The sequence below is a fragment of the Thunnus maccoyii genome, chromosome 14 (genome assembly GCF_910596095.1).
Source record: "Thunnus maccoyii chromosome 14, fThuMac1.1, whole genome shotgun sequence".
Classification (NCBI taxonomy): Eukaryota; Metazoa; Chordata; class Actinopteri; order Scombriformes; family Scombridae; genus Thunnus; species Thunnus maccoyii.
Genome location: NC_056546.1, coordinates 10,973,721 through 10,985,275, shown reverse-complemented (window position 1 = coordinate 10,985,275; position 11,555 = coordinate 10,973,721). Strand labels below are relative to the sequence as shown.

The 11,555-nt window shown below is 39.5% G+C and overlaps 1 protein-coding gene across 1 annotated transcript in view; it reads right to left on the bottom strand.

The window, feature by feature from the left end:
* Positions 1–5,113: 5,113 nt before the first annotated feature.
* pcnx2 (pecanex 2) overlaps positions 5,114–11,555 on the bottom strand; it is a 33,168-nt gene continuing 26,726 nt past the window's right edge. The window contains exons 34-40 of the mRNA XM_042434331.1: positions 10,760–10,917; positions 10,500–10,616; positions 8,115–8,293; positions 6,986–7,152; positions 6,792–6,866; positions 5,946–6,122; positions 5,114–5,647 (exon numbers count right to left, since the gene is read on the bottom strand). Coding sequence (XP_042290265.1) covers positions 5,474–5,647; positions 5,946–6,122; positions 6,792–6,866; positions 6,986–7,152; positions 8,115–8,293; positions 10,500–10,616; positions 10,760–10,917 — 1,047 coding nt within the window. The 3' untranslated portion in view covers positions 5,114–5,473. The remainder of the gene's footprint in view (positions 5,648–5,945; positions 6,123–6,791; positions 6,867–6,985; positions 7,153–8,114; positions 8,294–10,499; positions 10,617–10,759; positions 10,918–11,555) is intronic.

Sequence of the window (11,555 nt, the reverse complement as noted above, 5' to 3'; positions counted from 1 at the left end):
GTTACTGTGGGTGAGTTGGGAAAGGGCGAGCTACCGCACCTTTCACCTGTTTTAGATGGACCATGGTTTACATTGCCCTTTGCTGATATTCTTCAATCTTATTCAGCAAAAATGTACGCTTATTTTTGTTTCTATATAAATATTATATAAAAAAATATATATATATAACAAGTATACAGAGAAAATAGTATATGCCTTCGTGATGATAAAAAAGAAACCTTGCTGAAAACAAATAAATGTGTTGTTGTCTGACATTATGTGGCTGTGTGCTGGAGTCTTGGTAAAATGATATAGACGACTGGAATTCAAATGACAATTAAGCGACTGACAAACCGACTGAGAAGTTGACCGACTGACTGTCAGGCAAAAACTCTCATTACTCAGGCTACAACACTGGTAGCTGACCCTGTGCAGTATTTCCTAACTGAGGGACAACAAAAAAAAACAACTTTATTTCTTTTATGAGCAACCACATCATAACTTTCTGTGATAAAATATTGTTATCCAGCCCCAGCCTGTGAGCTAAATAAGGTGTTCAGATTTGTCCTTGTCATTTTTTCACTGTAACATTTGGTCTTTTTTTTGTGGTTTGAAGGGCTGAGTTGAAGCAAAACCTGGAAACAAAGCTGAGCTCTGAATGGTTTTTTTCTGCACTGTCCATCCATAGGTCACATTTTTATAGAATAAAAACTCCACTTCCCATGAAATAATTTACATTTTATGATTATCTTTTTTGGAGTTTGTCAGTGGATGATGCACAGCTGTTTTTGGATTTGTAATTAAATGAGTACAGCATCGTGTCATCAGCAAACAGCAGCAACTTATTTTTCTATCCTTCAACATTTTCTTGTTGTAGCCACATCCACTCAGACTATCACTGTGTTAATGCAGTAGCGTTGATGTGGAACACATCAGCAGAAGTGTTTTTGTTTTTCTTGGTAATACTCCACAGATGCAAGATGTACAGTAAAAAAAAAAAAAAAAGTCAATAATGTGTTACTTACAAGACCATTCACTCAGCTCTTATGAGCCACTTATAGCTTTGTGATGAGGTTTTATCTAATAGTTTCTCTTTATCTGTACAGACAATTTAATTCCTGAACTGAAATGGAAATGAGGAGGATAGGAGGGTTAATGTTGTATAGATTTTTCTCACAATTCCTCACAGTGCGTCATGGCTAAAGAAAGACAGGTTTTATCGACTGATGTTGGTTTGAAATTCGACCTGCTTGGCGTGTTCCCTCAGTTGGATTTGGTGCCTCTTTATGCTTCACAACAGACCTCAAGATCTCTTTCTCTCTCTCTCTCACTGTCTGTCTCACTTTCCTTCTCTCGGGTTCTCACTTCCTCTCTCGGTAACATCACACATGCGACGCTATTAGAGCAGAGACGGCACCCCGTTTTTACAGCAAAAATCACACACTGATGTTCGTGTCTCCTACACGATTACAGACACACTTCTCGTATTGTCTCCTTCGTACCTCTTCCCGAGGTGTTTGTGCTACTTTAGGAAAGAGATTATGTTTGTGCAGGTACTGGTTGAAGTTGGTTTTCAACTTGTTCAACAGTTTTAGGCGATCACTTTTCTCTTTATTGATTTAGATGCCTAAGCCTCTTGGTTTTTGTCATGCCTTTGTAGATAGATCAAACTCGTTGAAAGATGATCCGCAGGTGAAAATAAAAAAAAAAAAGATTTTACTGTCACTTAGGCGATTAAAAAAGTGACATCTTTTCTATTCAGCATGCTTTTTGCTAAATAAATGAAATAATTCAGTTATTTGCTATAAACGATACTGTATGAGTATGTATTCAAGTACTGCAGTATGCAGACAATTAAAAATATCAGAACTCTTTTGAGAGGTTCATCTTTTTCTTCTAGTATGTTTCACTAATATTGACGGTTATGGGTACTTAATTCTTTTTTTGAGTGTCTCATGAATTGCCAGAATGACTAAATGACCCTCTTTGTATTAACAAATAAAGACTGTGGTTGGTTATTTCCACATGCATGACTTGCAGAGCAAATTTACCAGGACAGTACTCGTGCTGCTGAGTTTGGTCAGTTGAGCTCAGCTTTTCACTGTTTTTCACTCGTCGCTTGACAACTTTGGATGATGACTGAGATCCTGACTGTTTTTATTTACAACAAGACAGGATACATTTTATCCTTGTGGTCACTGTTGGTCAACAAGGCAGTATGATGTGACATTGACTTTTCTTGCAGAGCCTCATCTTGCCACACAAAGCAGATGTGAACTCTAGTTTTCAGATTAAAATGCGGAGATGAGAAAGCGGCCGTTGACCAATGACAGTTGAAACAGAGCAAGCTTTTGGTAAGATTGTGCAACTTCCTCGAACGTCTCAGAGCACTGTGTCCCTAACCTTCAGGGTCGTGCTGCCCAAGGATCTGATTGCTTTTCGTGATGACTTTGAATTTTATCAAAGGAAACTAACTGATCGTCAGTCCTTGATCAGCACTTGCTGTCTAAAGCGCCCTGAGATGCAGGAAACCCTCAACTGTAGCATTCAAAAGACTTTTCTATCTTATTAGTGCAACCTCGACAGGGACTCGTCTCATCTGGCCTTGTCTTACAGGGATGTAAATCTGTACTACAGAACATTTAATTACATTGGTATTGGCAATTCTCTGCATGATAGTACGATACAGATGTGACTGTAGTTTTCACCAAGGACTGTAGAATCAACATTCAAGACAGAAATATTTAATTTTTTTGGTCAAGACTCAACTTGATTAAATCCAGATGTGTAAGGATGTGGATACAATGTGATGATTGTGGAAAATTTGAATTGTGGAGGTTTAGTTTGACATTTTGGGAAACGCGCTTGTTTGCTTTCTTGCCGACACTTAGATGAGAAGATCGATACTGTATCAATCTTCTTGTCTAACTCTCCATGAGAAATAACCGTTTTTCCCCCAAAATGTCAAACAATTCCTTTAAAAAGAAAGAAAAAAAGAGGGGAAAGAAATACGTCACCTATAGAGTTGAGCTAAAAACAAGACAAAAAGAAGGAAAAACAAGGTTGAATCTGCCTGACACAGTGGTCAATGCAACTGTTCCAGAAAGTACAACAATACTCTTTGGTGGATAAAATGTGCCAAAATTATAATCTAGTTTTTGTTTCGATGTAAAGGGGTCAGAGGAATTGTTGGAAAATGAACTCACATGTTCTGTTGGGCTCAAAATGTTCCTTTTGTTATTTGTATTTTCACGTTACTGTTGTGGGTTTGTGTCATCTCTCTTGAGTCATCTGCATATAATCTACTTCATCAACATTTAACCAACAAACCTGAAGACTTTGTAAACAGGCACTGAACATTGTGAAGCGTGACTGATGTGGATTACAAGCTGCCATATCAGATCCAACTGAAATTGTAATTGTGTCACACACACACACACACACACACATACAAAAAGCTGTTCACTATTTTTAATTTGTTTTGTACTGTTTTAATTTATTTTAACAGGGGGTTTATTTCAGTCATTGTTTGTTATTTTATCTCAAAAGACACAAAATTGTTGTTCATCAGCCTTTAAACTTCATATGAGTTACAGTCACGTTAACAGCGTGTACAGTTGTGGTACATTTTGATCTACGGTTCAGTCTCTGTCTTTGTTTACACGATGACATCTTGCATTAAGAGAAAACTCCAATCTATGGTAACTGCCCTTGAATATCTGTAATTTAAATAGTGCTGCTAGAGAAAGAAATCTAAATGTAACAACTTACAATAAATACTTAATAGATTTTTGCCAAATGTGACTGTGTCTTTCTTTGACTGGAGGTTTGGAGATAACCAGCAGATTCTGTTTGCACTTCTGTTTAAGATTGTACTGCAATTTGATCTATTTTTTTGACGTCTAACTCAAGTTTCCACATTTTCTTTAGCATTTTTGTAAATGTTATTTTAGTTATGCTATGCAGCTCTAGGGAGCAATGTAGGTCTGTCAGTTCGTCACTTTGGTTCAGACTGAATATATCAATTTTGAATGGATTTCCATAAAACTCTGTACAATCATCCCGGAGGATGAATCCTGATGACTTTGGTGATCCCTTCACTTTCCTCTAGTGCCACCAGCAGGTTGCCATATTATGGATGGTTTTAAAATTTGCTACACACACTCATGTTCTCTGTAGGACAAATTGTAATGACTGTTGATTCAGTAATCTGTCAAAAACTTTGTTTTATTACCAGATACCTACACATTTAATGACATTCCCCTCTGCTATACACTGTGTTTAGTGCTGATTAGCAAATGTTAGCATGCTAATACACTAAACTAAGATGGCCAACATGGTAAATGTTATACCTACTGAGCATGTTAACATTGTCATAGATCAAAAAACACCACTAAGTGCAGCTTCACGGAGCTGTTAGCATGGCTGTAGACTTTAAGTCTTGTTAGCAAACATTTGAGAAATGGTAACAAGAAATTTTGTCGACTGTGGCAGGCAAGTGATGAACTTTCCAAACGGATATTATTTGTTCATAGCCCTCGCCAAGATTGGTCATGAGTCCCCAAACACAGTCCTCACCGCCCTCATAAAACTTTGACTAGAAACCATGAAGAAGATTTTTTTTAATTTTTCTTTTTCTTTTACCTGTTTTACTTTCTGTTAACTTTATTTCCCAACATGAAGGTTTGAATGAAGCCTTCGGCCTTATTTCTGTCTGCCTTTACTATACATGTAAGTACTAAAACTTAAACATACTGATTCTGAAAATACTTGAATCAGCTCATTAAATATCATATCTATATTTTTAATTAGAAACTTCCTGCAGTTTGCTAAACCCAGGGTGTAATTCATTGGGTCTGTAGGAGCTGATTTGAGTCAGTTTCAGTGTAAAACTATTCATCACAAGTAGTCCACAAGACCTCAGAGGCTTTCCCTTTGCCTTGGGGTGAAGTATTTAGAGGAGGAGAGGAGGTCAGAAGGGTGGCTGATGACCAAAGGTCAGGGATCACACACTCTGCCCTCAGTTCCTGGAAAGAGGAAACACACAGTATACAGCGCTGTTTGTTATCCTGTGACAGAAACAGCATTGGAAATTTGCCTTGTATCCTTTGAAATGATGCAAGAAGGTATTTTTGTAAAACAGTAAAACAATCCAGGTTCTGTGGTGCCCAAAACTCACAGATGACATGTTATGACAAGAGGTAGAAAGAGGCGGCCTCATTTAAAAACGTCTTTATTTCATCAACCGGATCCAAGATCGTGTTTTCAGACTTGTTTACATTCAGACAACAGGGTGAGACCACATGCTGAGGACAGGAGAGGAGGTTCATGTGCATGGGTGCTCTCTCATACAATCCTCTGTATGTATGTGTATGTGTGTGTGTGCGTGTGTGTAACTTTTCATACAGTCCTCTCTGTATATGGGCATGAGTATGTGTGTGTGTGTGTGTGTGTGTGTGTGTGTGTGTGTACGTGTGTATATGTGTTCTCTCTCTCAAACAGTCTTTTGATCCGACGCCTCCGGAGCTGTTGAGGCAGATGTGGAGTCTTCCTGGGACTTGTCTAATCCCTGGCTGCAGCCTCGGTCACCTGACTGCGTGTTGTCTTTCGCTGTGACGGCGGCGTTGGAATAGCTTGCATCTATACTTTCATATGGCTCTGACGTCCACTGAGAGAGAGAGAGAGAGGAGGCAGGGAAAAGGCGTGGGAGATGTACATTAGAAAAATATTCTTTTATAGCAGTTAATTCATTATGAGATACAGTAAATCCCAAGTTTTATTGCCTTGTGAATGATTTCCAACAACAACAAAACAACAAGTCCTTTCACCTATAATTCATCTTAAATTTAATTCTTACAAGACATCTTTTTGTATTACATATGCCTGAGTGAAGGCCATATTATAATGAGAGGATGTGTATAAATAAGCAGGTACTTTGTATGTCCACCTGTTGATCTGTTTCCTACCTGTGTGGCTCTGCTGCTCGACCTGTGTGAGGGCCCGATGGCGATGTTGACGCTGGACGAGGACTGCGTGTCAGTGGTGTTGCCCCCCTCAGCGGCGGACAGCCCAGAGATAACTAAGCCGCTGGAGAAACTACGCTTCCCGAACAGCAGGCTGAGCGTGGATGAGGACGAGGACACCTGGCGAAAGGCGACACAGAGCGAGAAAATGCCGTTCTTACATACAGCACAAGCGCTCGGAAGACACAGAAAGACAAACATGCTCATGCACAAACAATTATCAGAGACAGCAGGCTGTATCTAATAATAACTCGCAGTCGATACACTGTAATCACATGCTTTGGCCATCAGCTGTGAAATTGTTTCTTGGATGAGTTTTTATAATAATGAGAAAGCTGAAACCCTGAACCTGGGCTTAAACTACTGATAATAACATTAACTCAATTAACATCTGCACAAACAACATGCAGTGTAATTCAGGTGCTTTGTTACTATATGTTCCTCTCACGAGTTTAGACAATTTTCTGACTCCTAAGATTCAGGAAACATCTATCAGACTAATCCCTTGAACCTGAGGCTCCCTTTATTTCTCCCTTTCATTTCTTATGAATGTTTATGGCATAAACATGTCTCAAGTGTAAATATGTTGTTATTTTTGCTACAGGTTAAGCTACTTGGAAATATCATCATTTGGCAAGTGAGTGGCACCATAAACACTCTTGATACTTTTTCATAATCACAAAGAATCAAATGTAATCAAAGTAAAAGCAAGCATTTGTCACCACTGTTGTGTTGAAGTGTTTTGACCAACGGGGAGTGTGTATAAATAGAAGTGTAATAAGCTCCTACCTGGCTGGAGCGCTGCTGATGCTGCGCCGCCTGGAGCTGCGAGCTAATCCCACCGGCCCCTGAGAGACGAGGGACCTGAAGAGAGAGAGAGATCCTCTTGTTGCTTTATTTTCTTAGTATAAGAACACTTAAGCAGTTACAACTGAGCATGTTAAGCTACTTAACAGTTTATTTGTATATGTGTGTGTGTTTACCTGGGAGAAAATAGAGGCTATGGAGGTGTTAAAGGACAATTGACTGTTGGACAGACGCTGGACAAGCCCATGGTTGGAGCCTGAGTCCAGGATGGGCCCTGATTGGCTGCTGACGGGGGGACGCTGACTCTGAGGCTGCACCGACCTGCTGCGATACTCTCTCCTGGCTGGAGAAACACATGATCACACACATCGGCATATATAAAATGCAAAATAGCCTTCGGAACAAAATTTTGTTTGTTGGATTTTGTAAAAGTAAATCATTTTAAAATTTAAAAAAGTATGTGAAATGTTTAAGTTTATGATTTTGAGGATGAAATTAGGACTGGAAATTGAAAGATAAGTCTGGTGTAAATCTGTTTTTCTTACTGCCAGCAAATCCCACAAAAAGATCCAAAACCAACAATGCTTTAGTCCATCTAACTGTCGTCCATCATCATCAGTTACACACTTACATCTATCTTAAAGATGCTAACATTAGACAATATAAGCCAGTGGTTCTCAAAGTGGGGTCCAGGGACCTCAAAGGGTCCCAAGCAAAAAGGGGAATAATTCATTTTCACTATAATTCCATAATCCATAGGTAACACAGCGACTGAATGTATGACTATTTTGGTCATGGGTTTCATACACTTTCTGGAATAAAATATTGAAAAGCAAAAATCTTAACAAATGGGGGTCTAATTTGTGTCAGTTTAGGGGACCTTGACGTAGAAAGTTTGAGAACCACTTACTGCTGGTCATACCAGACCAAATGAAGATGTAGCAACAAAACTCCTGAGAGTACACAACTGCAATTTATTGCTTCATCTTTAATTTGTAAGAAGAAGAATGTGTCATTTTGACTTTTAAAAGTTTCATAGTCTCGCTTTGAAAATATATAAATATCAAAAACTATGCAAAACTGTATAAAAACATCCTGTTTATATGTGTAGTATTGTAGTCTGTTCATGTATCTGCATTGTGTGTGTTTGCTCTTGTTCATATCGAAACCCGGGGATTCTGGGATTGAAGCTTGGTTTTAGGACAACGGTTTGAACGTTCAGGTTAAAGGAAGGGACTTGGGAATCAGTGTAGTTAATGAAGAGTTTCCACAAGGATAGTGGGACACGTTTAAGTGTGTGTGTACCTGCGTTGTGGTGTCTGTGGCTGTGTGTCGTCCTGGTTCTGTGCTGGTAGAGGCTCAGGCTGTTGGAGGTGACGGAGGACGGCCGGTTGTGGCTCAGCGATGATGAACCGCCCGCACCGCACTCCACATCCTCCATGTTCACACCGCTGTTACAGCTGGTCAGGTTGTCCTTACGCACCCTGCCGCACACACACACACACACACACAGCTTTGATTTATTTATTCATGTCCACATCAGTGCAAAGGACACAAACTGGCAAAGGGCCATCAAAAATTTAGCAAGCCTCAACTATTCCAGCTGGTTAACCACACACACACACACATAAATTTACAGTCAGAGAGAGACAGATGTTACATAAGTGTGCTAGCATACGTGACACATACTAGCGCAGTCTTCCTCTTAAATTAGTTAAATGTGTTCTGGCTGACAAGGCGCAGTCCGTCTCCTTGGCTACTTAGTAAAATTAAGACAACGCCTTTAACTCAAGGCCGATGAAACAGGATTAACAATCTAATCTAATCTGAAAGGAAAACCCAGCTCTTAAGAAGCTTAAGAGAGAGCCACACAGTCACAAAGACACACACACACACACACACCATTAGCTGACCTGCAGAGGTTAATGCACAGCCTATACGATAAGCTATGCAGTAATGTGTAATGGAGGGATTGAGACTTAAAAGGGAGGATAAAAGGAGAGATGGTAGGTGAGGGGAGGATGTAGATCTGGAGGAAGAGAGAGAAGAAGGGGAAGGAAGGAGCAACACTGCTGCAACAGCAGAAAGTCGAAGCCTGGCTGCCCTCCCAGTCTGCAATCCAGTTCTCTCTTTCCGTCAGGCGTACACTCCCACTGTCCCCACACATGTATTTAAAACTACATTAAGTTGACGGGAAAATCTCTCCCCAGCACCGACTTCTACCACAGAGAAGCACTCAGCCGGAGCATTACCCCTCATCCAGAGTGATTTACACCAAATACAGCCAGATTAATACTGTAGGTGGACATTCTGATCTTACCATCATGTCACGTGCCATCAAAACTTTTTGCCTCTAATGACAGTTCCAACTTGGAGCTCTGCTAAATTAGATTCTCTTATTTCTAGATTCTTGTCTGTTTGTTAATCTTATTGAGGTTAAGGCAAGGACATTTCTGATAACATTCATTTACTTTCTCTGTGGTTTGTCAAACTTGTAACACCTCACGATAAAGGGCTTCAATTCTTTATTGCAGCTACAGATGCTACAAATGTAAGAAGTCCAAGATGACATCTTGTTTTGTTGGACTAAAACACCGAAACCCAAAGATATTCAATTTAAAGTTGTAATCTCAAAGATTTTCATTTAAATAAATGTCAGTTAAGTCACTATCTATCACCAAATGAGGCAGCACAAAGGTGAGTGAGCCTCTAAGCCCCCTGATGAAAGCTCTTGCATTTGCAGTATTATGATTATTACGAACTGGGTGTCCAGTTAGTGATACATTTTCCAACACCCAGAGAGGTAGGCGGACCTAATGCAACAGATTCAATAATTTAATTCGATTGTGCTGGCGTGATGGCACTCAGTGACACTGTTTGGATCTCTGGGAGTGGGGTCCAAAAACACACCTACAATTACCGCTTAACTGATTAACGTCATATTGTTCCGCCAAAGAGAACGAAATAGAGATCTTCAAGATTGCTACTTTAAAATCACATAACACAAAGAAATGAAGCAAATGCTCACATTTGAGAAGCTTGAACCAGAGAATTTGTGCTTGAAAAACTGAGTTAAATGTTTAATCCGATGATCAAATATGTTTTTCAGGTTTTGCATTAAAAAAAAAAACAACAGGTGCATCTATCAAAACTACCACATTAATGATGACATTAAAAAGTGAAAAAAACACTGTGGGTCTGGTGGTTTGGTCGAGAAAATACTGCCAGCATTCAACCTAATATGTCCCATTTTGCAGAAGTGTTTGCAATAGTTATTTAGTTACTTCACCATTAAAATATTTTATCATGAAATGTTAATTTTGTCTTCCCTGATACATCTCTCTGCACAGGAAGAGGGAGGTTCAGAGCAATAACACTCTGAAAGTGATTATGTATTGAGGATCCTCAGAGATTCATGGTTGTTCTAGGAACTGAACCAATGACCTTTTAATTACAGCACCGTCTCTTGACCCACCAGACTGAACTAATTAAAAAATGATGAGGGAGTCTTTTTTTTTCTATCTTAAGCTTGTGAAGAATTTTAATTTAAGAGCACAGTCACAGGGTGAGTTTTGGTTGAGGTGGAGCCTCAAAAGATGAGCTTTGCCTTTTCGAAGAATTACAATCTTGACTGAGGTGAGAAATATAATGTTTTAAAATGCAGAAATGTATTTATTTTAAAGTACTGACCGTAGCCATTTAGAGCAGAGCCAGGAACGAATAGAATCCAAGCTTAAAGCCCCTCCTCCAATGCTGCGGAGCGTACGGTGTGTTCCTGCGTACGATGTCGTCAGTGGTGACACGTACCTGAAAATAGCAGAAAAATAACTTTAATACTGTGAGTAGAAAATAAACTGCATACACTATATAACAATTTTTCAAAAACATGTGTGCTATTACAGTGAATTGATTTCCATGAATGCAAACTTTCACCCGTGACTGACACATACATGGGGTAACCCAGTGGCTGGTCGCAGGACGAGTTGACCATGTTCCTCAGCGCTTGCTTTGAGTTCTGGATGCTGCCGCGCTCTGGGTTACGGTTTCGTAAGAACACCAACTCTTGCTGCTGGCCCGCCCACAGACCTCGCACACACTCTTTATTGATCTGCAGAGAGAGACGAAGAGGTGGACAGATGGGATGAGACAGATCACAGGTCGAGAAGAGGGAAGACTAGGTTGAATCTGAAATGGTTTTTTTTTAAGCGGCATTAAGGAATTGAAGTTTCATTGTCTTCTGTCTGCAACAAATTAATTGCAATGAAATCAACCAGTAGCTGAGGTTATTCTAAAAGCCAAATAATAAGTAAACTACAATAATGAGAACAGAGATTCAGTAGAAATATCTGGAGACAGTATATCCTAGTGTCATATAACCATTTTGTTGTTTGCTTCTGTGGTTTTATCACAATGAAGTCTTAGTTTTGAAGTAACAGTTTGACATTTTGGGAAATAAACTCAATCAAGAGTCAGATGAGAAGATTGATACCTACGATCATAGGTACAATCATATTTGTCTGTTTAATATGAAGCTGGAGCTATGACACAGTTAGCTTAGCTTGGCAAGAAGACTGAAGCAGAGAGGAACAACTAGCTGTCTCTTGATGATGCATTGAGGCGATATCAGAAGAACAGGAAGAACAGAAAAGCATCCTGTTATTCTGACTTAGGAGCATTAATGGGTACTCCCACTGTTAATTTTGAGATAAACATCCTAAATCAGCTACTTTTGTTGTGTTATGTATT